The sequence below is a fragment of the Rhamphochromis longiceps genome, linkage group LG22 (assembly GCF_057381845.1).
Source record: "Rhamphochromis longiceps isolate RC_006_pf linkage group LG22, R_longiceps_female_GT1.1, whole genome shotgun sequence".
In the NCBI taxonomy this organism is placed as follows: domain Eukaryota; kingdom Metazoa; phylum Chordata; class Actinopteri; order Cichliformes; family Cichlidae; genus Rhamphochromis; species Rhamphochromis longiceps.
This window is the reverse complement of record NC_140577.1, coordinates 14,015,403-14,043,292: the sequence shown is the minus strand read 5'-3', so window position 1 is coordinate 14,043,292 and position 27,890 is coordinate 14,015,403. Positions and strand designations below refer to the sequence as shown.

The 27,890-nt window shown below is 41.5% G+C and overlaps 2 protein-coding genes across 2 annotated transcripts; one reads left to right on the top strand and one right to left on the bottom strand.

Moving 5' to 3' along the window:
• Positions 1-7,118: 7,118 nt before the first annotated feature.
• LOC146643704 (GTPase IMAP family member 9-like) lies at positions 7,119-9,962 on the top strand. Its single transcript, XM_085395098.1, has 2 exons — positions 7,119-7,573; positions 9,337-9,962. Exons 1-2 carry the CDS (start codon positions 7,134-7,136, stop codon positions 9,896-9,898), a joined length of 1,002 nt encoding a protein of 333 aa, XP_085251224.1. The 5' UTR covers positions 7,119-7,133; the 3' UTR covers positions 9,899-9,962.
• A 1,469-nt stretch (positions 9,963-11,431) lies between these two features.
• On the bottom strand, positions 11,432-27,074 carry LOC146643703 (cytosolic non-specific dipeptidase-like). The gene is made up of 13 exons (XM_085395099.1): positions 27,032-27,074; positions 26,829-26,929; positions 25,626-25,704; positions 25,161-25,304; positions 24,904-25,066; positions 16,839-16,927; positions 14,114-14,314; positions 13,947-14,031; positions 13,694-13,854; positions 13,419-13,583; positions 12,818-12,959; positions 11,872-12,019; positions 11,432-11,634 (listed from the first exon to the last, which is right to left on the bottom strand). The coding sequence occupies exons 3-13, from the start codon at positions 25,683-25,685 to the stop codon at positions 11,568-11,570; spliced, it is 1,425 nt and encodes a 474-aa protein (XP_085251225.1). The 5' UTR covers positions 25,686-25,704; positions 26,829-26,929; positions 27,032-27,074; the 3' UTR covers positions 11,432-11,567.
• Positions 27,075-27,890: the final 816 nt, after the last annotated feature.

Below are 27,890 nucleotides of genomic sequence, written 5' to 3'. Positions count from 1 at the left end.
TTGCACCCCTTTCTGGCCGCGTAGGATTTGTGTCATCATCTTTTGGAAGGCTGCAGGTGCTGAACTCAACCCATAGGGAACTCTGCAGTACTGGTACAGTCCTTCATGTGTAATGAAAGCAGTGAGCCCTCTACTCTCTTCATGTAGTTTCAGCTGATGGTAGGCGGATTTTAGATCCAGGGTGGAGAACATGACAGCCCCACGCAGCTCAGACAGTATGTCCTCTATCAGTGGCAAGGGATGACTGTCAGCGACCACCGCTTTGTTAGGTTCTCTCAAATCAACGCACATGCGTATGCCACCAGTCTTCCTTCTAGTGACTACAATCGGGGAGACCCATTCAGATGCATCAATTTTCTCTATGATGCCATGTTCCTCAAGGTTCTTGAGTTCTGCGGAAACAGCATCACGGACTGACAGGGGTAAGCGTCGAAGTTTCTGCTGTATTGGCTTCACTTCAGGTCGCACCTTCACTTTATGTACAAAGTCCTTTGCACATCCGAATGCAACTGGAGACTCACATTCCTGTTTACATTGAGTGGGCAGAGCCGAGGTTTGCTGGAGTGCAGCACAGACCTTGGGACTGTCAAGAACTAATTGTCCCCCTTTTATGTGTAGCTGGAGGGCAGTCACCAAGTCCATTCCCAGTATGGGTGTTCCTGTTCTCACAATGTAGAGATCTGTGGAGGCACTCTTGCCATTGTAAGTAACTTACATTGTTTCACGAGCTCACGCAGTGCTGCAACGTAGTGATCTGTAGACTCACCGACAGCTTGGGCTCGTTGCCTGAAACGGTATCTCTCGGCGACAACATTGACTTTAGGATGAAAGTACGTTTCCAAAGCCTTTACGGATCCCTCGTAATCATCCGTAGCGAGTGGTAAGGCGCTGTAGATTCGTTGTCCCTCCGTTCCCAAGCAATGAATGAGCAGGGCCCTCTTCCTCTCCGTAGCAAAGTCATTACCCCCGATCGCCAGCAAGTAGTTATCGAACAACTTTTTCCACGCAGCAAATGGAATTTTCGGTTCGCCCGGGCAATCCAGGAACACAGCCGGGGGTTGCAAAGAGAGCAGAGCCATAACTTAATCACCACTACTCTCGTCGCCACTTGTGTGGTGTTAGTTCAGCAAGCATTACACACACACGCAGGTAGGAACAGAGGATTACCGGAGTTGACTCCTTTCTTTATTTTTCTTTTTTTTCTTCTTCAAAACCACAACCAGAACAACATACTCACTAGCGCCCTCTAGCGCTTCTGGTAAATGCATCTACAGAACAAATGCAATAGTATGTGTGGACACAACAGGTAGGTAACACTCCATAGCTAAGACCTTATCTAGCCCTCTTTGACAAATACGTTTCCTGGGCATGTCTGAACTGCAAAGGGAACCATTAAAATCTACCTGTCCCATAAAACAGCCTTACTTTGTTTTTATTCCGGTGTTTCAGATTAACTGGTGTCACAGATTGACTACTGTTGGTCGAAGATATGTGTGCTAGACTTGCTTTTCAGGAGCCGCTAACAAACCAGGAGAACGCAGTCAATATTTCGTCTTTAAACATGCATTCGTGTGTTTGTTGTTTTTGTTTTGTTTTGTTTTGTTTTAGATTTGAAAAAAAGAGTAAAGAGCACGTGATTTTATCGGGAGACGCTAAACCCCAAAGAACAGGCTGAAGGTGTCTGCGCTGATAGGTTAAAGCAGTGGTTCCCAAACTTCTTCTGCTAGGGCCCCCTTTAAAAGCATTTTTGTTCATGTTTTTAAGACCCTTCTGTGACTTGTTTTGTGTTTCTTATCTTTGCCTGTTAAAAATACATTCACCCAGTGTTCCTAGTCTACAAGAAAATCTTGCCCCCCTGTAAAAAATTACAGGCTGCAATAAAATAAACCACTAAACTAACCATCTTTAACGTTTAATTATTTTATTTTACGTGCCCCCTCCACTTTCGGAACCACTGCCTTTGTTATGATTCCCACACACTTTTGTGTGATATAAAAAAAAACCACTACAGCACACTCAGAGTGGATGTTAGACTGCTCAACAATTTTGTGTTTCGAGTTTGGTGTTTAACGCATCAGACACACCTCTGCCTGCAGCTGTCAATGTTTTCAGACTACTGCGTTGACGTCATGTTACCTTGAGCATACGGTTGTCACACGGCACGTCAAACTGTGACTATCATCAGTTAACGTGGGTGTGTTGGCTCCTGATTTATGTTGCAGAAACAGAGATTAAAGATCAGGCACAACACCTTTTGTTATGTTTTTATTAAAATAGTTTTATTGTTGTCTGAAGATAATATTGATACTACTGATGGTCAGATGAAGCCTCGAAGCTTTCTGTCCAATTGGTTAAAAACAGGTTTCATTTCTCGAGACTTTATGTTCACACAACCCCACACCCCCTGCTGGTCAAAACCTTTATTGTCATTTCAACTATTTATCTTTACTCTTAGCTGTCTTACAGCAGTGTCGGTGAGAATAATTATAGCCAAGTATAGAAATAAAAAACACTTTAATAATCTAATCCTTCTGTGCGTATGGTTCATTCATTTATTAATCTAGTAAGATCTTGGGTGTTGTTCCTGGGATCTGCTAGAGCCACTCACCCAGCTTGGGGGTCTGTTGCCTTCACTTTCAACCTGGACAGTGGTTTTGACACTCGCTAGTCCTCAGTGTCCTTCCTTCCACTTAGCGTACTGTTTCATGGTGCTGGGTTTGGGGTGAAATCCCACATGCATGCTCAGGAGCTTCCTTTTCTTGATGTTAGTTGCTTCTGTCTCCTTCTTTGGTCAGCTTATTATCCTAGCAGGGTATCTGATCACCGGTAGAGCGTAGGTGTTAATTGCCCGGACATTCTTCTACCCATTCAGCTGACTTTTCAGGACTTGCCTTACTATGTGGATGTCCCAGGTACCTATAGCTGTCCTCGATGTCTGCAATGTTGCCTTCTGGTTGTATAATCCCCTCAGTTCTAACCGCCTTCCCTCTCTTTGTTACCATCCAAATACACTTCTCCAATGTCATTGCTGTAGATCATAGTAGTGTGGGTCAGTGAATCGATGTGTCGTTCACTCCTGGTATACAGCTTGCTGTCATTCATGTAGAGGATTTGCTGATGATTTTGCCTTTCTGTAGTTGGTTTCCCTAGCCAGTCTTGTCAATGATCTCACTGAGGGGGTTCAGGCCTATGTGGAACAGCAGTACGGAAGACCACCTCCTTGTTAAATCGATTGGCTTGAAGTTGGACTGATGTTCACCACAACGCCATCAAATTTCTGATGAAGGCTCTTAGGATCCTGTTGATCTTGTATAGCTCAGGGCATTCCAGGATCCAGGTGTGCTTTCTATCAGTAGATGGTGTTTTACCCCTCTGGTGTTTCTGCCCATTCCTTTCCGTGCCAAGTATTGAGCCATATGCCTGTTCATCTTAGCTGCTATGATGCCAAACAGAAGCTTCCATTTGGCACTGAGGCAGGTCTTTGACTGGTAGTTGGATGGGACCAGTCCCTTATGGTGATCCTTAGGAATCAGGACTGTCTGGCCTTCAGTGAGCCATTTTGGATGTGTCTCATCTACTAGCTACTGGTTCATTTGTGAAGCCAGACACTCATGGAGTGCAGCCAGTAGGTGTGAATCATGTTTGGTCTTGGTGTTTTCCAACTCTTCATACTGAAGACATTTTCTTAGATATCTGCCACAGTGATTGTTACTGGATCCTGTTCAGGGGTCGACATTTAGATCCACTGTGGAGGTAAACACAGACAACACAAGAGCTCTCGATTGTCTCGATCCTTGTTTATTACTCATCACCACACAACTGAATACGTTTCCCTCCAAAACACAGCAACAACACTTCCTGAGAACTGGGTGTGAGTGGAGCCCTCCAGTGGTCCACCACTGAGCGTCATGCCTGATGAAAACAAACTGTGAAGAGTCCAACGACCTTGGATCAAATGTGTCGGGCAGACAATGGTGCACTGGGCCAGGAACAGAAAACGAGTCTCTTGGGGGATGGAGAGACAGCCCAGAGGGATTGAAGCACGGGTGTGGACTCTCGGGCAAGAATTCCCTGGGGACCTGGAGGGGCTGACCAAGTTCAGCTGGGGAAACCCCGAGGTCTTCTTTAACCGCGCAGCGCAACCCCAGTAAAACCCACAGAAGACGGTCAACCCAGTTGCCATCTGTGAGAGAAGCACGGAGCGCGGCCTTAAGCGACCGGTGGAAACGCTCGCACATCCCGTTGGCCTGCGGGTGGTACGCAGTTGTTCGGTGGACCTTGATTCCCAGGCCGTCACCCATGGCAGACCAAAGCTCTGAAACAAACTGGGGGCCCCTGTCTGAAGTGATGTTGGCGGGGGAACCGAAACACGAAAAATGACAAAAATGCCCTGGCCACCGCTGCTGCTTTAGTAGACGCCAGAGGCACTGCCTCGGGCCAGCGGGTTGTGCGGTCCACTAAAGTCAAAAGGTGCGTGAAACCTTCTGACTGCAACAGAGGACCAACCAGATCACATGCACATGATCAAAACGCCTCCCTGGGGCGTGGGATGAGCGCTGCTGCCCAGTCTTTCACCGATTTACAAAGGCTCAGCGAAACAAACCTAGAGCTGACCAGCTTGACCGAGGCCTAGACCCCTTGGATGAGAGAGGGCGTGTACTGAGTCGAAAACGCCATGTCTGACGCGTCGGTGTTCAACGCAATCTCCGCCGATGGAAACGGGTGGGCCAGCAGGGCGGCGTTGGCCAGCAGGGCGGCGTTGGCCAGCAGGGCGGCGTTGGCCAGCAGGGCGGCGTTAGCCAGCGCGGCCTTGGCCCCAGAAAATGGCTGGATGCGTTCAGGGACTCAATCAATGGGGTCATTAGCTGTTTTACCCTTCAAGGCAGCACAGAGTGGCTGCAGCAGGTGCGCAGCTCTGGGGGAAAAGTGGTTGTAGAAATTGACCATCCCTGAGAACTCCTGCAGCGCTTTAACCGACGTGGGACGTGGAAAAGCCGAAACGGCCCGGACCTTGTCTGGCAACGGAACCACACCGTCAGCGGAAATGCAGTGGCCCATGAAATCCAGAACCGGCAACTCAAACTGGCACTTGGAAGGGTTGACGATCAGGCCGTGATCGTGGAAAGTGCAGGTAGCCAAGAAAATACGATCCACTTCCTCAACCAGGGAGCGATAATCCTTCACGCCCAGAAGCGGAGAGTTGGTGAGGCCGGTTCTCACGGCCACTGGCAGCTGTCGGAGGAAGATGTGGGCGAAGAGCAATCCCCCGTCGTCCGGTCCGAGAAAAGATAGCATGTGCTGCATCAGTTCGAGAGCCGTACTGCCACCCAGGCCTGAGAGGGAGAGGAGCTTCTCGGCTCTCTCTGCGTCGGAGAGGGCATAGCGCCGAAGAAACAGCTCCTTAAGGGCGGCGTATTTCCCTTGGGTGGGTGGGTGCCGGAGGAGAGTCATCACACGACGGGTGGCTAGCAGGTTGAGAGGCCACCACATGGTGATATTTCGTGAATACTTTTCTCTCCAAAACACAGCAACAACACTTCCTGAGAACTGGGTGTGAGTGGAGCCCTCCAGTGGTCCACCACAGTGTATGCTTTTGCTTCCCTGCAAGTAAAACAAACGCAGTAAAGCCTGCTGCTCTGTGTGTCTCACGTCTGCACGCAGATCTGTAACGGCAGCAGAAACATGACTGTTAATAACAAAATTTGTGCCTTGCTGCATGCACACTACAGAAGTGATGTACAACAGACAGATTGCACTAAACACAGACGATATCACAAAATTACACATCTGCTGACATATAACCAGCAAGTATCTGCTTCTTTTTCGTCCTATTAAAATGTCACTCATTCAAAGGGAAGTGTTAACAGCAGACTCAGACCATGGGGTAATAAAGAGGAAACTATTCAGCAGAGACAGAAACCACACATCAACTGCCTGTAAAAGACGAACATGGCCAGCAAATACAAGCGACTCGGCAAGTACATTTAAAAAGAGCAATCTATAATATTAGTGTTAATTAAACAGTAATAGAACTCAACACTCACTTTATCTTTCTCAGGTTTTATCTTTATTTGATCTATTCCTCTCACTGGTTTCCTTTGTTTTTACAATAGTTGACGTTTTTGTGTAGTTGTTATTGTAAAGCAGATTGTACAATATGATCTAAATACATGAGCACAATGACCGACGTAAACATTAATCGACCAATGGTTAAAAAAATCCTTGATGGGAGCAGTTTGTGGATGACACGAGAAGTAAACACAATTTTAACACTTTTGACAGAAAAACAAAGGGCAGGTTTCGGTTTTTGTAGCTTCTTCTGTTTTCTTGTTTGTGGCTTTTGTTTCATTGATTGACATACCCACAACCACTGTGCAGCAGTCACACACTGTTCTTTACATTAAACCCAATACAGTGCAGCAAACTAACCTGTTTATCCTGCACAAACCTGCAGAGGATTCTCATGCAGAGACAAACATACAAAAAAATCTGAAGGAGCTCAAACACTTTTTCACACTGTTTATTTGGTTTTACTGATGTTAACACAGTTGCTGATGTTAAAATTTGCTAATTTCTTTAAACAGAGTCAGGAGAACCACAAAAGAAGAATACAAAAGAGAAACCAGAGCTCAGGATGGTGCTTGTTGGAAAAACTGGATCTGGAAAAAGTGCATCAGGAAACACCATCTTAGGAAGAAAGAGTGCTTTTGAATCTAGATCATCTTCAAGCTCGATAACTTCAGTGTGTCAGAAGGAAACAGGAGAGTTTGAAGGTCAAAAACTGGCTGTGGTCGATACTCCCGGTCTGTTTGATAATGTTAAAACTGAAGAGGAAATGAAGACAGAGATCAGGAGAATCATCTCCTTTGCCTCTCCTGGTCCTCATGTGTTCCTGGTTGTGATCTGTGTGGCCAGATTTACAGACGAACAACGAGAAACAGTGAGAATCCTTCAGCAGATGTTTGGAGTACACTTAGCAGACTACACCATGGCCTTGTTCACATGTGGAGATAACCTGGAGCATGATGGAGTCACCATCCATCCATCAGTGTGGAGGAGGATATCATGTTTTTAACAACCGAGATGATGACAATCCCTCTCAGGTCAGAGAGCTGCTGAGGAAGATCAACACTATGGTTCAGGGAAACGAACGAAGCTGCTACACCAATGAGATGTTCGGAGAGGCTAAGGAGTCCATGAGAAAAGCTGAAAAAGACTTCAGGATTGTTGTTGTTGGGAAAACTGGAGCTGGGAAGAGTTCATCGGGAAACACCATCCTGGGAGGAAAAGCCTTTAAAACAGCATCAGCTTCATCCCCTGCCTCAGTGACGTCAGAGTGTCAGCAGGAAGCAGCTCTGTTTGATTTTCAAACCCTGGCTGTCGTTGATACTCCAGGCCTGTTTCACTCTGTGTTTACCTTAGGCCAGGTGAACACGGAGATCAATAGATGCATCTCACTGGCTGCTCCTGGTCCTCATGTGTTCCTGGTTGTGATCCAGCCAAACATATTTATAGATGAAGAACAAAAAACCCTGAGAATCCTTCAGGAGGTGTTTGGAGATGAAGCCGTTCGTTACTTCTTAAAACAGAATAATTGCTACGATGCCTTCCAGTCAGGTTTTAGACAGAACCACAGCACTGAAACCGCTCTGACCAAAGTGTTTAATGACATATGTCTGAACACAGACAGTGGAAAAATGTCAGTCCTAGTTTTACTGGATCTCAGTGCAGCATTTGATACAGTTGACCACAACATATTACTCAAACGACTGGAGAACTGGGCAGGTCTTTCAGGAACTGTACTAAACTGGTTTAAAACATACTTAGAAAACAGGAAATACTTTGTATCAATAGGTAACTTCACATCCGAGCAGACAAGTATCACATGTGGAGTTCCCCAAGGTTCCATCTTGGGACCCCTTCTGTTTAACATTTACATGCTCCCACTGGCACAGATTATAAACAACAACAAAATAAACTATCACAGCTATGCAGATGACACACAAATATATATCACAATGTCACCAGGAGACCGAGGCCCTGTACAGGCTCTTGGTAAATGCATTGAGGAAATCAATGACTGGTTGTGCCACAATTTTCTCCAGCTAAACAAAAACAAAACTGAGGTAATAGTCTTTGGCGCCAAAGAAAAACGATTACAGGTCACCAGAGAACTTCAATCTATACATCTAAAAACCACAAACCAGGCGAGAAATTTGGGTGTAGTGATGGATGCAGACCTAAACTTAGAAAAACACATTAAGACAATAACAAAGTCAGCTTACTATCACCTCAAGAATATTTCAAGGATAAAAGATCTGATGTCTCAACAGGACCTGGAAAAACTAGTCCATGCATTCATTTTTAGTAGGCTTGATTACTGTAACAGCATCTTTACAGGTCTACCTAAAAAATCAGTCAGACAACTACAGCTCATTCAGAACTCTGCTGCTCGAGTCCTCACTAAGACCAAAAAAGTGGACCACATCAGTCCAGCTCTGAGGTCTTTACACTGGCTGCCTGTCCGTCAGAGGATAGACTTTAAAGTTCTGATGCTGGCCTATAAAGCTCTGAATGGTTTAGGTCCAAAATACATCAGTGACCTCCTGACCCAGTATGAACCTTCCAGATCCCTCAGGTCATCTGGATCCGGTCTTTTATCAGTTCCCAGAGTTAGAACCAGACACGGAGAAGCTGCATTCAGCTTTTATGCTCCTTATATCTGGAACAAACTCCCAGAAAGCCTCAGATCAGCTGAAACACTCAGTTTATTTAAATCCAGGTTGAAGACTCACCTATTCTCAGCTGCATTTGAATAAAGCACCAAATCCACACTTTTAAGCTTAAATTTCAAAACTTACACTAACTACTGATCTTATCTATTTTGATTTTATATACTGTTTTGTTTGTTTGTTAAGCTTAAATTTCAAAACTTACATTAACTACTGATTTTATCTACTGTTCTGATTTTATCTGTTTTGATTTTATATACTATTTTGTTTGTTTGTTTGTTTGTTTGTTAAGTGGGTTTAGAGCTCTGGGTAGCTCCCCAACTGGGTCTAGACTGGGTCTAGAGAGTATTTTAAATTCAGGGAATTTAAAATAGAAAGTAGCTCGTCCACAGAAGGACTGGTAGCTCCCCTTACGATAAGGGTTCAGATCGCGCGAACAGGTGTGAAATGTGTGTGTTTAGTTAGTTTGTTTGTTTGCTTGTTTTAATCAATTTTAAATCATGCTTTTTATTTGTTTTTGTTTCTAATGTCTCTGTAAAGCACTTTGAATCACCTTGTTGTTGAATTGTGCTATACAAATAAATTTGCCTTGCCTTGCCTTGCCTTACACCATGGTGTTGTTCACACATGTAGATCTGAATGCCTCCATAGAAGAACTCATCACTAAGACTCCAGCTCTTCGTGAATTCGTCCGTCAGTGTGGAGGACGATATCATGTTTTTAACAACAATAGCAGAGATCCTGCTCAGGTCAGAGAGCTGCTGGAGAAGATCAGACTAATGGTTCAGAGAAACGGAGGAAGCTACTACACCAACAAGTTGTTTGAAAAGGCAGAGAGCGCTATAACCAAAGAGATGGAACAACTTCAGAAGAAAAACCCTGGGCTGATGGCCACTGAAGCAAGATATGAAGCAGAGAGAAAAAACAAGTTTATCCGGGGCAGCTGGGTTGGTGCTGTTGCTGGAGCTGCTGCTGGACTCGGTGCTGGAGCAGCTGCTGGAGTCAGTACTGCGATTGCGACCGAGCTTGCTATTGGAGCTATTGTGGGAGCTGCAGCTTGTCCAGTAGGAGTGCTGGTTGGAGCTGGACTGGGTGTGGCAGCTGGAGCTGCACTGGATCGTACTACTGCTGCTAAAGTGAGGAAGCAGGCGTGTACTACACAGTGACAAATACTCACTCAGCAGCAGCTCGTTCACATCATCAAGTCAATATTGGGCGATCGTGGCTCAAGAGTTGGGAGTTCGCCTTGTAATCAGAAGGTTGCCGGTTCGAGCCCCAGCTTGGACAGTCTCGGTCGTTGTGTCCTTGGGCAAGACACTTCATCCGTTGCCTACTGGTGGTGGTCAGAGGGCCCGGTGGCACCAGTGTCCGGCAGCCTCGCCTCTGTCAGTGCGCCCCAGGGCAGCTGTGGCTACAATGTAGCTTGCCATCACCAGTGTGTGAATGGGTGGATGACTGGTTGTGTAAAGTGCTTTGGGGTCCTTAGGGACTAGTAAAGCACTATATAAACACAGGCCATTTACCATATTCACAAGTCCTTCTCATTATTCTCATAAATAAGGTGAATATTGGATTAAATTAAAACGAATTATTAATTATTGATCATGTTAGTTGTTGGAGTGATATTTTTATGATTGTCATTTGTACTTAGAAACAGAGCATCAATAATGTTTAGAGGTATATAATCGATTGCATTTTGAGATATAAATTTCTGAAAATAAATACTTGATTTTCTTTCTATCATAGTTTAGACTAAGCAAATGCACCTTGTTTCCTTAGCAGAGATGTTGGAGCCTCTATTTACCCTCAGAGTGATCTGATTTAAAAATTGTAAAACAGGATCTAAAGGAGGGAGGAAGGATTCATCCAAAGGAGGGCTGCTACGTCACAAACTATTTCAGCGAGTAAACCTGTGAAATCTGTGCACAAAAGCTCACCTGTTCTGTGTCAAGACGACCACTAAACAAGACTTTACCATTAGATTCTGGCCACAGGTTTCGGGACCAGTACTAAAAGTACACTGGTTTATTGGAAGCCCCCATGGCTGGGTTATGAACTAGCAAAAATAATAGCGTATAGTAAAAGAATAAATAGTGGTAGGTAGCTTCATTACACCTTTTGATTATCACCATGGACTGCTATCAGAATACCTGGTGGTATTTTCATCCTTCTCTCAGGAAATGGCATTAACTAAGTTTGTGATATAAACTCACCCTGATTTATCTTTCCTAAAGTAACATAAAGACAAGTAATGTCAGAAATCACAGAATAAAAGGGCTGATTGGACCGGTTACATATAACAAGCATAGTCATTTGTAGAACTGGACATTCAACTGTTAACATTGGGAAAGCTTCTACATATATCGACACATTCAAATTGACTGATTGTACTTTTTTAACACTGTGATGTGGAAAACACTAATACAATAACAGCATTTGGTCATGCTGCTGTCACTGATGCCTCAAACACATTTGACAGCTTCTAAATTAAGCTTACCAACATTATTTTATTTATTTTTTTATTAGTCCTTTATTTATCCAGGTAAAAATCTTATTGAGATTAAAAATCTCATTTCCAAGAGAGACCTGGCAGTATTATTGTGAGTTATGACCCACATGCTAAGTAGTGCACTGCATCAAAAGTAAATCCTGTTACATCATGAAAAGAACAAAGACAAAAGAGGACAATTCAAACAAAGTACGAAAAACACTTTTATTATCAGCAGGGTGTGTAAAACCATTCATTGTGAAAGGTAATTACAGTTTAGGTTAAGTTTATGTACTGAAATGAAGGATGAGCATATATTACACCTGTCATTATGAGACACCATCAAATCACTCCAGCAGAGAGACCTCATGGAAGTATGCTCCCAGCAGCTTGACTCCCTGAATGTAGTTTGATCTGAAAATGGAGAAATGAAGCAATGACAACGGTTTATAATTTAAAAAAAAAAAAAAAAAAAAAAAAAAAAAAAAAAAAAACACACTCACTTTACCTGTCATTAAGTTAAGCACAGAAATAATCTGGAGATGACAAACATGATCCTCTTCTTTTACTGCAATATTTCATCTATTTTATCAATAGTTCCTACTTGTTCCACATTTCAAAAGAAGTGAAACGGTGTGAGCTGTGACCAACCTGTTGATCTTTTCATTCTGAGAGTGAGCTCCATCATCAGAGGACCCTACAGGAAGCAGCATGACATTACGGCCTGTGGCCTCCTGGAAGGTCAGGGTGACTGGGATGCTGCCGCCCTCGCGAGTCAGATCAGGCTCGACCCCGAAGACTACAGCACAACGAGGAGGAAAAAACAAGGCAAAAAGCAATAACAATTTTAATAATAATAATAATATTTTGTTTTCACATTAAACTGGGTATAATCCTATCAGTGAAAATACATGAAAAACGTCCACAAAAATATGCATATAACAGAAAAGCTTATAAAGATATTTCATTGGTCTATGGGAGGGGCCACTGGCCCAAGAACTTATGGACTTTGCTGTATAGCTGCTGTTAACGTGTTCTAAGTTTTAGTGTTATAACAGCAGTTAGAGTTATCAGGTGTTGATTCACCATTTTTGTGTTAGTGTGTAACATTAATGCTGCTGTGTGTTCTGTGTGGCTAGCAGAGCACCGTGAGTTAGACGGCTGTGCCCGTTTACCACCTCTCACTGCTGTGGTGTGTGAATGGGCGTTCGTAATAAAAGGCTGTCCTCCCTGTAGCTTAGCATTTCGGCTAAGGCAGGAATAGCAGGTCTCTGTCTCCTCCTTGTCTGAGCTCGCCACAATATGTACAAGGCTTTTGGATAATAAATTTGCTTGTCTTTGTTTTTAATGTCCTGAAACATCTGCCCGAGGACAGGAACTGAAACATGACAAAAATATTTGATTTCTCTTAAAGAAAAAGCATTGCAATGTAAACTGTAAGAAAGTCAGTTGTATTATAGCAGGAGAAAGTGTTTTACACTTTTGTAATACAATAAACACAGAACTGATTTAGACTTTGTATCAAGATAACAGAAATGCGTGATATTGAGTGAACTCCCTCTTTGATCTAACAGCTTTTATCATTAAGTCCTTGTACCTGTCTTCATGGCCTTTCTCCCTGCCATGTAGTGTGGGTGGTTGAAGTCTGAGACCCAGGCTTTTGCCCCGTGGCCCATGTTCACTTTCAGTTTATTGGGGCTTCCCAGTTCAGCAAACTTCTTCTGCAGATGATCGACGACCTTGAAGAGGGGAAGATAACTTAGACTTGTTGAAGCTTTTATGCAGAAACAACCTGGTGCTCACTATGAGTGCAAAGGGTTGAACTGTATTAGGTGAGGCAAAAGAAACTGACTTGATTGATTGGTTTTCCTAATTTTATGCAGGTATATTATAATTCCTGTGTATTTTATGACCTGTGACATTGGTTTTCTGTCTAAATAAAGTTACCTTCATTCAAATTAAATCACTCCACTTTTTTTTTTACTTCATAATTTAATATATTCATAATATTTCTCATTTTCATACACTGCAATTTCTTTTATACACTCCTTTAAAAAAAAAAAAACAAAAACAATGCATGGCTGAGCAAATCACCTGAGCAACAAATTACCAATAAGTGGCAGAGATACAGAGCGACTTCTGCTACATTATTTAGGTGAGTGCTATATGCCATCATTGTTACCTATCACAGTGTTTACCTGCTTCTCCACATCTCTAGGGTCCATGTCAGGCACAAGGCGGATGGAAAACTTGCCGATGACCTTGCGAGGAATAACCGTCTTGGCTCCTGCTTCAGAGAAAGCCCCCTCAATACCATGAAGGGAAAGAGAAGGATATCTCCAACGGTGCATGAGGATTTGCTCCTATGGTGGAAGAAATAAAGAACACTAGGTTCAAAAAGTGTGAATGACCCAAAATTATACAGCACATTTCCACCAATGAGTGATGCGAACAACATAAATAATTTCTTTGCCTTTGTGTCATGCAGCAGCTGGTCAACCCCCACATCTTTACAGTACTCATCCAAGTCAAAGTCGATCTTCTCGTACAGCTTTTGCTCCTCTGCTGTCAGAGGCGCCACACTGTCATAGATCCCAGGAACCAAAATCTTACCCCTTTTGTCAACCAGGGAGCCTGTGCAGGAAGTCAAACACATGATTAAAACTCTAAACTGCTGTAAAATAAGGTCGGTGAGACCAAAAATCACAATTATCAGCTTCACTTGCCCATAAGTGCGATGAGGTCGGTCATGGCCTCATGAACAGAGCCACCAAACACCCCTGAGTGCAAGTCCTTCCCACCACACTCCACCTTGAGGTTGGAATGTAAAACATTATTTTAAAATACACAGCTTGTGTCTCTCCCCACCAACAATAATCCAACAGGACTTCACCTCAAGGAAGAAATAGCAGATTCCTCTCAGACCGTAGGTGATGCAGGGTTTGTTCTTGCCCAGCCAGTAGTTGTCAGAGATGCAGACGTAGTCCACGTCTTTAAAGAAAGTGTCCTTTCTAGAAAACACAAGATCATCCAGACCCTCAGATCCAGATTCTTCCATCCCCTCGAAGCAGAATTTGATGTTGATGGGAAGGTCCTGCAACAAGAAGAGAGATGCATAAGAAAGAAAAAAAAAAAAAAAAAAAAAAAAAAAAAAAAAATCAGAAGACTACAATTTGGTCACTGGCTCAAGTTTAAATTCAGGCTCATTGTGAATTAGTTTTTTTCATTTTCTAAAGACAAAATACTTGAGTAATCTCATATTTTTAATTTGGACTCCCTGCACATGCTGACTGTTGATCTTTTATCTCCAGTCTTTGCTACGCGAGAACTTTCCTTTAACGCTTTAAAGTACAGTCCAGTACAATTCAGGAAAAAGCAAAGACGATGTGCTTCAGTTTAAACTGTTAGGTTTATATTGTTGATTGTCATTTATGCTTAGAAATATTTAACCATATATGCTTAGAGGTGTATAATCAATTGTGTAGTGATAGGATGTGTGATCCTTAGGAGTCTGCAAAGTGTTCTGAGTGTTCTGGCATTCACACCCACATCCTGGGAGCATGGGAGAGGTCTACCTTCTTTTATTGATTTGTGGTAGGATAAACGTAGCTATGTCAGTTTTAGTCTAAGTGCCTTTTGTTTAGATGAACTACTGGACTTCCAGACCAGCAGGTTTAGGGAAGTCATTTATGGGGTCACACTCTGACACCACACACACGCACGCTTACAAAACGCACAGGCAAGGTACTCTTTGTGTGTATGTAGACGTCATATGTTAATGCACCTATGTACCGTAATTGTCGGGCTATAAGCCGCTACTTTTTGCACAAGCTTTGAACCCTGCGGCTTTTAGTCAGGTGCGGCTTTTCTATGGATTGTCCGTGATTTTTGTCATATCGTAAGACGATTTGTTTTGTTTGTTCCGCTGTTGTACAGCACTACGTTGCCTGGCGGAAGGATCGGGGTTCAAGAGTGGTATGTTAGTCACATGTCCGTCCGCCAGGCAACGTAGTGCCGTACGAAGTAGCGCGAAAAACTAACTTCAAAGTAGCGCTACGCATTCAGCGGGAGGCGTGGATGACGAGCGGCGATAAACTTGCGAAAAGCAAGTTATGCCCAACTCCACCGGTGGATTCTGACAGCGTGGAAAAGTGCGAAAACATCCACGATCACCAACGGATTTTGAAGGGCTGGACTGCTGCATGATGGAGAGGAGGACACCGCCACGGCCCTTCTGAGGGTGTTCGACTCTGACACTGACAACGAGGATTTCTTTGGTTTTGAAAGTGACAACGAAGGAGAGAAGCGGAGAGTGGATGACGAAGCCATCCTGAGCCTGTTTGTATCAGACACTGGAGAAGAGGACTTTGGTGGTTTTAGTGCGCAGGAAGAAGAGAAAGATGGTGAATGACTGACTTTTCTTCTTGTTAAAGCCGTGTCACTGCACCTGAGCCTAAAAGGTAGTCCGAATCTATTTTTCTGGTGTGCTGTAGGTTACTGTTATGTACTACATGTGTACCCATAACTTGTTTTTCAAAATATTAATAAAAGGGGTGTGTCTCCAAACAGCCATCTCTTTCCTGACAATTCCCTTTGTGCATATTCTCTTACATATGATAAGTCAACATTGAAACACCTGCGGCTTTTAGTCAGGTGCGGCTAATGTATGTACAAAACAGGATTTTCCCCTGATTTTAGCTTGTGCGGCTAATATTCAGGTGCGCTTTGTAGTCCGGGAAATACGGTATATTCATGTAACCTCAATAAAAGAGGAGTGTTACGGGGGAGCGGACGAGAGCAACTGGGGTCAAGCGAAGGGACGGTGTTTGTCCAGTTCTCTCCCGTGCACGAGAAACATAAAGAACTTTGCCTACTCGTGTCTTGCTTTGCTGTGTAATTAAATTGTCCTTAACGTTCCAGCGAATAGGTTTATGCTACAAACCTATCATAAACATTAAGTGATTCCTGTACGACAATCCTACCCCGGGACCTTTGACCAAGACATTTACTGCTGACAGCTCTGAAGCAATCAACAAGTGATCTGCAAATCAGTGGTGTACTTTAACAGAGATAATCCATTTCTAAGAATGACGATTAATCAGTTTGGAAATGCAGCCATGTACTTAGCTGTTCCATGTTGCAAGGCTTTGTTTTTAAATCACCTTATTTCTAATTATGCACATTAATAAATCAAATACAACCTACATAACCCAAAAATACACTTCCTAATACTTATTATTACACAGGTTTTACATTTCTCACAATAAGTTTTAATAATAAAACTGAGCATGAGTCCAAACTAAGCATATAATTAATCTTATGTGTGATATGAATGACCCACATATCATTTTAGAATACAGTGCTATATAGTAGCTATTCTGCTTTATCATCACTGTACAAAAACAAAAAAAACAAAAAAACCTTAATAATATTCCAAGTAGCGGTGTACATTTACAGATTCTGAAATAAACCATCACACCTCAATATACTCCTGTCAGTAATTTCAAGCGTTTCAAGTCACTGTTCAAACAGGGATTTTTTTTTTAAGAAACACTAAAATATCATATCATCTTTCAACTATCTGAACTTGAAACACCTTTTGTTGGCAGTAACTGTACCTTTCCGATCTTCTGATACGCTTCAATGCAGTTAAACCAGGCCAACACTGGACCCTTGTCATCAGTAGATCCTCGTCCATAGAGCTTACCTACAAAAATAAAACTATTTCAGTTTCAAGGTTCTAATGAGAAGATAGTGGAGTTGACAAATGACACTAAGGTTATGTTTATTACATAGTCAGCAGACGACAGTGCCCCATTTTAAGCTTGTTTAAATCATGACTAAGGTTATGTGTAGGGATGGGTACCGGTTCTGACATAAACGGTAGTAACCAGACCGAAAAGCAGCGCACATTTCGGTGCTTTATTTCGGTGCTTTTTTTTCCTGAGCTGTGATACACTTCTAGCCAATCATTTTACGTTTCCGAGGATAGTAGGCGGGGCTAGGTACGTACGTTCTTTTATGCAGAGCTACAGATTAAAAATGTCCAAGGCGAAGCGGTCAAAAGTCTGGCTGTACTTCACAGCAAAATATGCAAACTCAGCAGCCTGCAACAAGTGCTTTAAGCTGATACTGTGATACTGTCAAAGGAGATAACACCTCGAATCCGATGAAACACCTGGCGACGCGTAGCGTTTGTTTTTTTTAAAAGCAGAGAAATGCGCCGTATTTGATGGCAGCAGCAGCTGTTCTTCTCTGCGTGAGTAGCTTAATGTTGTTTGTGTGTAATTTACGTTGAGTAGGCTAACCACGTTATTACATTAATGCATGTAAGGTGAACTAGCAAACATCATCATAGCTACATGCGGCTGTCTTCTTGGTTGATGGCAGATACTCCCTTCACCCTGGCCAAAAAGGCTAAAATGACCAAAGAAAAAGAGGGAAACAGCTAAACATGAGAGGTTTTTGGACAAAGTTTGTATTTTTTTCCATTGTTTAAGCACTGCTTCCAGCTAAGAGTGATACCATATATGCCCCATAGCTGCAGAAAAGGCTAACATTGTTATCTTTTTACAAAAAACCAGCTGAATATGAGAGGTTTTTGGACCAATTGTGTGTTCTCCAGTCTTTTTTTTTTTTTTAACTCTTTATTTTATACTTTTTCCTTTGTATTACATACGGACAAGACAATAATAATAATAATAACACAACAACAAATACACAAAAAAAAAAAAAAAAAAAAAAAAAAAAAACTCGACTTCCGGGTGTCATGGCGGATTGAGTGGACGCGTTTGGTGGTAGCTCCCTATCAGGAATTTAAAACACCGAAAACTCGTCAACAGACAATTCAATTGAGCAAAACGAATATAATTGGTGAGGAATAAGGCAAAAGGAGGCCAAAATGCCAAGGGGACATGATAAAGCCGCAAAAATAAATACCAATAACGCAACAGGACAAGACTGCACGAGCCCCGATGGCATAATTAGAGATTCGGCTGGCGAATTACTAAAAGCCATCGAATCATTGAAATCAGAAATGAAACAAGATAATGAAAAGCTGAGAGAAGGCATTAACACGCTACAGCGGGAATTGGGCGGTAAGCTCGACAAGATAAAGGAGGACATAAAAACTCTGTCGAAGAGAGTGGGGGAAGCCGAGGATCGAGTGGGAAATATAGAAGATGTGACAATGGAGTTAATTGAAGCGCTCCTCCAAAGCTTGAAAACACAGAAATTTATTCAGAACAAGCTGGTGGACCTGGAGTCAAGATCCCGCAGAAATAATATACGCCTGGTTGGAGTGGAGGAAGGCTCCGAGGGGAGATCTGTCCAAGACTTTGTCTCGGAGCTGCTACAGCACGAGATACCTATACCGGCCGGGCTAGAACTTAAGATCCAGCGGGCCCATCGTATCTCTGTACAGAAACCGCGCCCTGGAGAATTCCCACGTCCGATTCTTATTAATTTCCAGGAATTCACAACGAAAGAATTCATACTTCGAGAAGTTTGGAAAAAGAAGCAAATCCAGGTGAATGGCAAGACGATCTACTTTGATCATGACTATGCATCAGATATTGTTCAAAAGCGCAAACAATACAGAGAAGTTAAGCGGATACTAAAGGAAGCGGGAGTGCGCTTCCAAACTCCCTACACGAGCATTCGGATCCACTGGCAGGACGGAGTCAGAAACTACGGTAACGTACGAGAGGCGGCTATGGAGATGCAGAGGAGGGGATACGATGTCCAGATCCCGGCGGCATCTGAGGAAGACGATGCGCTAAGCAGAAGGTGTCGAGAGTGGAAACGGGCCTCAATCTCCCATCGAGAGCAAATTTCTTCCCCGAGGCAGAGAGTTAAAAAAAAAATTGGAGGAATTTCAGAGAAATGCTGATTAGTTCGGGGGATATCTTCCCCCTGTTACTGATCAGAAAATTATAGGCCTCTTAAATTCAAAGTTCTGGAGGAGCAACACCGGATGGAGGTAAATACGTTGGACTAAAATTTGGGAACTACTTTTTCAGTTCTCAAATATTTCATAGGGCCCTCCTTTACGGAGGTTTTTTACCCTAGATCTACCAACGGGGTCATGGTGGGAGACAGTTTCTTCCTACTAATTGGGAGTCGCAAGTTTGTGTTTAATTTTTGTTTAATGTCTAGTAATATTGTTTTATTTTATTTTCTTAAACTAGAGGGGATGATCATTGCACACTGTACGAATTATGAGTGGTGTAGGTAAAATAAAAATTATTTCAATCAATATCAATGGTCTGGGGAATCCAGTTAAAAGGAGTAGATTGCTATCTAAATTGAAACGACACAAGGCACAGATTATATTCATTCAAGAAACTCATATGTCAAAAGAAGAACATGAAAAATTTAAAAAGTTTGGCTATGTAAATTCCTTTTATAGCTCATGTAAGAATAGCAGACGAAGAGGAGTTATAATTTTATTAGCTAACACGGTAAATTTCGAAAAGTTAGAGGAAATCTGTGACAAGGAGGGTAGATATGTTGCTGTCAAAGGGAGGATTAATAATGAAGTGGTGTCCCTGATAAATGTGTATGCCCCTCCAGAGGACAACTCAAAATTCTATCAAAAACTATCTGAAAAAATTATAAGCTTTAGTGAAGGGACCTTGATATGTGGGGGCGACTGGAATTGTATATTAAATCATACTAAAGATACTACAAGCAAAAAAAGACGCAAAGATAATAAATCTAAATCTCTTAACTCATTAATAAAGGAAGCGGATCTCTGTGATGTATGGAGAGAATTACACCCTCTGGAGAAGGATTATACCCATTTCTCAGCAGCCCATAAGGTTCACTCTAGGATAGATTTTTTTTTGATAAATAGAAGTGATAAACATAGAGTCACAGAATGCAATATTGGTATAGCCGACTTGTCGGATCACAACGCCATTCATTTGACTATTCACCTACATAATCAGAATAAGAAATTATTATGGAAATTGAACATTGGTATTCTCAATAATGAATCTGAGGTAAAAGAGATCAAAAAAGAAATACAAACCTGTATTGCCCACAATAAGGATGATCAGATAGACCCAACAATAATTTGGGATACTGTGAAAGTAGTAACTCGGGGGTATTTGATATCAAGGACCAGCTACCTCAAAAAAATGAAGAAGCTTACACAGTCCAAATTAGAACAACAATTAAGGGATTTGGAAAAAAAAAAAAGCATACAGATTTGAGTCCTGATTTGGCCGAAAAAATCAAAAACGTAAGAAAACAACTAAGTGATTTGACTATGGAGGAAATAGAAAAGAAACTGAGATTCACAAAACAAACATTCTATGAGTCTGGCTCCAAAGCAACTAAAGTATTGGCTAAACGGTTAAAATTAATGCAAATAACTAATGCAGTCAACAAGATTAGAGATCCAAATACCAAGGAACTACTATATGAACCAACACAGATAAAAAACACCTTTCAAGAATATTATAAAACATTGTATAGTCAACCGGATCAGAAAAATGGACCAGAAATTGTAGAGTTTTTGGATCAGTTAGACCTCCCTTCAATAGGGACAACTCAAAATGAACTATTAACTAAACCAATTACAAAGGAAGAACTGGATAAGGCAATAAGGAGATTGAAGACGAATAAAAGTCCAGGGAGTGATGGGTACCCCAATGAGTGGTATAAGACTTTCAAAGAGGTTTTGGCCCCTATTTTGATAGATTCTTTTAATTGGACAATAAAACACGCTAAAATTCCACCTTCCTGGAAAGAGGCCATCATCACAGTCTTACCGAAAGAAGGTAAAAACAAGGAAAACTGTGATTCTTATCGCCCAATCTCCATCTTAAATGTTGATTATAAACTATTTACATCTATAATCACAAGACGCCTAGAGCTGTTCCTTCCTGATCTGGTGGATGAAGACCAGACAGGGTTCATTAAGGGGCGACAGACACAAGACAATATACGACGCACATTGCATATAATTAATGAAGTTAATAGAGAAAAAATCCCAACAGCCTTAGTGAGTTTAGATGCTGAAAAGGCTTTTGACAGAGTCTCTTGGATATTTCTTTTTGCTGTTTTGAAGAGAATGGGCTTTGACAGTATCTTCATTAAGTGTATACAATCCCTGTATCATAGGCCAATGGCTAGAGTTAAAATAAATGGGGACTTGACAGACAGCTTTGAGCTCTTTAGAGGAACTAGGCAAGGTTGCTGCTTGAGTCCAGCTCTTTTTGCTTTGTATATTGAGCCTTTGGCTCAGTATATACGGCAAAGTACAGACTTAAAAGGGGTTTTTGTTTCCAAACTTGAACAACGAATAGGTCTTTTTGCAGATGATATAATTATATATCTACAGGATCCTGATACAACCTTTCCTTGGCTGTTTAAAGCATTAAAATATTTTGGTAAAAACGCAGGATATAAACTAAACATCGAAAAGACTCAAGTACTCTGTCTGAATTATTTCCCCAAAGAATTATTACAAAATGAACTTAAACTAAAATGGGATTCAAATAAGATCAAATACTTAGGTGTCTATTTAACTAGTGATACAAGTACTTTATACGAGGCAAACTATGTGAAGTTTAGTAACACAATCCAAAAAGATCTGATTAAATGGGCTCCGCTTGTCAAGGACCTTAGCTCAAGAATAGAGGTAATAAAAATGAATGTGCTTCCCCGGTTATTGTACCTATTCACCTCATTACCAGTCCAAATAAAAGATGCACAGTTTGGTAAATGGGATAAATTAGTTAGTAGATTTATTTGGAAAGGGACAAAGCCAAGAATAAGATTTAAAATACTTCAATCAGGAAAAGAAAAAGGAGGACTTGCCCTCCCGAATCTCAAGGAATATCTCTATGCAGCCCAGCTGAGATATACTGTTTACTGGTGTTCATCAGAATATACTTCAAAATGGAAGCATATAGAGTTAAATTATTGCCTATCATGTCATCCACTAGCAAGATTGGGAGAAGAAACTACCCAGCCCACGAACAAAAATCTCATCACTGAATTTACTATTAAACTCTGGTGGACAATAATGAAGAAATATAGAATTACAGAAGATTGTAAATTGCTGATTTGGCCTGCATACTCTCGAAAATTCCAAAGTGGACAATGGGATAGCACATTTTTAAGATGGGTCAATAAAGGAATTACAGCAATGTGTACATTAATAGATGGGACAACATTTAAATCTTTTGAGAATCTACAGAAACAATTCGGATTGGATAAATCAGATTTATTTAGGTACTTTCAATTAAGACACTTTTACAATACAGAAATTAGAAAGAAGCTCTCGAGAGAAAGAAATCGTATAATAGGAACAATAACAGGTGCATATAAAAATCTTCCATCAGGAATTCTCTCGAAATTATATGATGGCCTACAAAATTCGAATAGGAATGAAACATTATATATTAAACAAAAGTGGGAATCGGAACTACAAATTGAGTTGTCAGAGGATGATTGGCGATCCTTATGTCTCACACAGCATAACTCCACTAGCTCTAGACGATGGAGAGAATATGGCTGGAAAAATGTGATTAGGTTTTTTATTACTCCGTATATCAAAAGCAAGCAGTTGAAAACACCCCAACAATGCTGGAGATTATGTGGAGACTGGAACGCCAATCACTCACATGTGTTTTGGAAGTGTAAATATATTAAATCATATTGGGAAAGAATCGCGGCAACAATGACGAAGGTGCTGGGGTATGAAGTACTGTGTGAGGCACGAGTAATGTATTTTGGAATATGGGAAAATGTAAAAAAGGAGGACTGGTATTTGTTTAAGATTATGTTGTTGTCAAGCAAAAAGGTGATAACAAAAAATTGGCTGAAAAGCGATCCTTTAAAACTGGAAGACTGGATGGACGTAATTGAGGACATATATACAATGGAAAAAATGACTTACACTCTGAGACTGAAATCTGACAAACACCGAAAACAGTGGACAAAATGGATAATTTATAAGTCTCAGTCAGCCTTATAGGGCGGGACCTCTCGTGGTTTTCTTTTTTTTTTTTTTTTTTTTTTTGTGTTCTCCAGTCTTTAAGCACCGGTTTGAACACCGTTTGAGCACCGGGACCGTTTCAAAAGTACCGATTTGGCACCGGTATCAGATAAAACCTAAACGATACCCATCCCTAGTTATGTGTAACAATATGAAACCCTTGTTCATGGTTTTTTTTTTAAAAAGGTCTGCAGCAAGTTTTTGTAAAATGTGACATAATCAGCACTAACACAGCTGAGCAGGCAGGAATGAGACAACGGGAAGAGGATGTGGCATTTTGTGTCAGCTGACTCAAAACGCACAAGATCACGCATGCCGAGTCCAACAAACCAGAACTTTAAGGAAGCAAAAAGCTCTTTAACATTCATCCATGTCTGTTTAAATCCAGATATATGTCGTAATAATACAACACACAGAACATCTAAAGAACGCCTCACTTGAGCCATTTTGCCTTTTCACAAGCCGAGTCTGTTCCAAAAGCTTCTAATAATAACAACTTTATGGGTTCAACTTGGCCTGAGAAGACTGGCGATAAGACTGCAGCTCTAACAAAAGATGAGCTAAATAGGCTGGACTTTGGAAACATGTTGCTAGCTGTTACTGCAAGCAGAAAGCTGATTAAAGCTTGAAGAACATTCAAATATAGTTCAACCAATCTAAACACCAAAGAGAGAGTTTGATGTTATTGATGTTGTCGCGAGATGACCCCTGTCCTTGCACCACCCCTGCCATACACCACGATGAGGCCTGTTGAGATCGCCTAAGGCCAGGTGTGAATGTGGGTTGAAGCACCTGGGATCGGGTCTCAGGCCTGCACTGGAGGTGGGTGACAGCTGGTGCTGTAATCCACCACTTTTGTTCCAACGATGGTTTTTGAGCAGAGGCAAGGTGGTTTTGTGACTAATCTCCAGTCATTGTAATGACCAAGTGATTGTAATGACATGAGCCAAGGTGAGCCCTCATATCAGGTGATGACATGATCAACGCGTCTCAGGGCCATCTTGAAAGGGAATAACGCCAACTAAGGGTTAAATACCTGGGACACAACCATTTGTTTTTAGAACTGAAGGAGCCTCTTGGATGAGAGGTGAAATGCCTTTGCAAACTTAAAGAAGGCCAACTGCCTTGTTTTTTCAAGCTCCCAAGACAATCCTGTGACTTGTTTTGTGTTACTCATCTTTGCATGTCAGACACACTCGTAGTCTACATAGTTTAGCATGGCACGCTTTCTCTTAGTTATAGTGCCATATAGCATTCTCATCTTGCACTACCTACCTGCTGACTGGATTTGTTTTCTGTAATCTGTTCATTTAAGACCACTAAAACGCTCTGTCCTCATTATTTTGTTGTTTTCATAGTAATTGACCAGCTTTATTCATCTTAGAAAATTAGTTCGTCTTCTTTTAGTTTTGCCATCTATTCTATCTACAGGACAGTACGGTAGCTCATTTTTCAGTCATATTTGATATTATAACTTTGCTAAACCAAAAACTACCCGGTGTAACTTACAAACAGCTGGATACAGTAGCCTTAAAGTTTTCATTTTCATCTATTTTTACAAGCCCAAAGCGCGTTCCAGCTGACTTCAGTTACTCGCATAACTTTCCAGCTCAGAAACAGCTCCAGGGTTGTTTTGTGCAGGACGCAGGCCAAAAGTATTCTCCTCTTACCGTCTTTCTCCACCAGAGTGAAAGGCTCTGTGTCCCAGCCATCATCGATGTTTGCTGGCTGAACATCAAGGTGCCCGTAAATACACACCGTCTTCTTGGCTGGGTCTGATCCTAACTGCCCCAGAATGATAGGAGGCAGGGGGATCTCCTCTCCTGAGGGAAGCTGCATGAATAATGATTTATGGTGAAATTTAAGTAGAAAAGATAATGCAATATACAAATCATTAATGCATTAAGAAATGTAACCAGTGCAAGACCTTCTGCTTGCCAACGTCAACCAACTCCACAGTCCCTCCCAGCCTCTCGATGTCCTTGGCTGCCATCTCCATCATTTTTTTGATCTCCCCGCGCTTCTCAGGCCAAGCAGACACACTCTGGACACCCACCCACTCAGCCAGGCGCTGAGGACAATTATGAAAAAGGGATTTAAATTAAAATAGGTGTTTTAGGCACTTTCGTCATGCTCAAAAAAGAGCCACAATGAGTTATTCTTAGGACATCAGACCTTCTACAAAATTTGACTAAAGCAGCAGTTATAATATCTGGTTTTACAGTTGGCATCTACTATAGCGCCAGCTTAAGTGAATGAGTTACAATGCTGTCCAGTTTAAAGTTAGCTCAATAAATTATTAAATCAAATGACAACCATACAATGATTAAACAGCCAAGAGGTCTTACATTGAGTCCAGCATAACTATTATATTTTTCCTGAGTAATCTTACCTGCACATACAGGTCCTGGTGGTCGTCCACATACTTGAAAAGTTCTGTGAGATGAGACATTTTGTGCCAGCAATGGGATCTGAGGGTTAAACAAGCAGACTGGTGTGAGTCCACCTCTGGGTTTGTGCAATCTTATGAGAGCACAAAGACCACGCCTTCCTGCAAATTTGCTGACTGCTGCTGAATTTGCAGCTCCCATCCTGCACATTAGGTCATGAGACTTAAGCTTGTTTCACATCATAATTTCTCAGATCTACAGCTGCAGCTGATCAGCACTTTAACACCAGGCTTTCAGAACAAAACAGCAAGAAAATGTCAAGAAATGTGAGGCTCATAGTACAAAGTTACAACAACTGACACAGTAAAGGATAATGCTCAGTTCTGTGCCTTCTGGTCCCTGCTTCTACACTTATCAGATAACCTAAAAGCCACATGCTGATGCAGTAAATTAATTAAGGTAGTTGAACTTTACTGTAAAATGCCTCACTCGCTGAGTAACTGCATTTAAAGTACTGTTTAAACTAAATGTACTTATCATAGAAAATATCATCTCATGTCTTAACAGCTTAGAGTTGTGTGGCGACCAAACATAATCGAGCTGCACAAAAGATAATAGTTTATTATTTATTAGTATTAAAACAACAGTTAGGTAGACTATGGTTGATAACATGTGTAGACGTGAAAAGATCACTAATTGTGTGAAGAAAGCCATAAACAACAATTAAACCGTTTCGTACTGAGTGAGAAACTGAAAGAAGGTCATGAAAACTTCAGCACACACGGAGGTTACGTTCCACAGGTGTGCACTGAAATTTGGACTCGCCCTTGTTGTTGCACGACCACTCCTCTAGACCATATATCTGAATATTTCCATGCAAAATAGGCACAGAGACTTAGATGTAATAGTTAATATAGTTCTTTTTTTTTTTTTTTTTTAAAGCGGATATAACCTTTTTCGGCTTGGTACCAGCGGGTTTTGTACAGCATGCTATGAAACACGAATAATGAGGTGGTAAAATGGCAAGTGAAGCGAAACTAAGTTGGCTAAGCTAAGCGGATGCTGGAAGGTAGGTAACGGGTCATTGCCGTTATATCTACCGTCTGGGTTAATGTGACCGAGAGCTGATCTAGCCAAATACTTTGGTCATTTATAAACTGCAAAGAGAAATATTAAAATCTACCCGTCTTGTCAAACAGACTTACTGTGTTTTTATTCCAGATCAGCTGATGTAAACATGTGACTCCGGGCCCTTCTCAGCTGAGAAAGACTTCCTGTATTTGCTAACGACGGACAACTCTGAGGTCTGCAGTAAAAAAAAAAAAAAAGCAAAACAACAAAAGCTACTTGTTTTGTGGGGGGAAAAACCCAAAGCGATTCAACTCGTGGGGTAAAAACAACAACCCACCATATGAACTGCTTCAAAGCGCAAAGAATTATGGGTCATCGGAAGCTGCTTCGTCACGGGCGTCTCATCGGGAAAAAAAATACATTTACTTCTCAATTGTTTTCCCGTTTGTTAAAAATGACAAAAAAATAATTGTTTTTTATTTTATTTTATCTACCAACACCACATAAACATAGTTGCACATCTGTTTCTTTGCATGTTCAAGTTAACGAAATAAAGTTGAAAGAGAAAAATATTTAAGAAATGACTCCAATGTTAAGCAGTATGGCACATGGAAAAAAGCTTTCAATATTTTAAGTATAGCGGACTTTCAGTTCCTCTGGTTTGTATAAAGGACTTTACATGCATATTCATACAAATATAATATTTCTTACAAAATTATTGTTGCGGCTCTTCCAACCAACGGTCGCTGCAGGCTAAACATGAGGACACAGATGACGCGCAACAATAAACACATGAGATAGACCTCTGTACTATTTGCTCCTTTAATTCCACTGTCCACTATACAAAATCAGAACATGGGATCAAAGCATGATACAAATGCAGAGACTGCACAAGCAAACGAATGCAACTTACAAACATTACACCAATTACTATGCCAAACTACAGCCTCTGGCATAAATTAGTGCACCAAACTAAACTCAAGCTGCATGCAAAAAAATAAATAAAAAATTTGCATCAAAATGACTCAAGATGCGGTCAACAGAAGGTTTCCCCTCATGCTCACCCTACCTACCTTTCTGCTCAACATCAAGTGCAGTGAACAGGTGAGTGCAACCACATTTATCACCTAACACCCATGAGTCACGCCCCACACCCGTGCACCAATACAATGTGTGCATTTTTAACCAACCCTCTT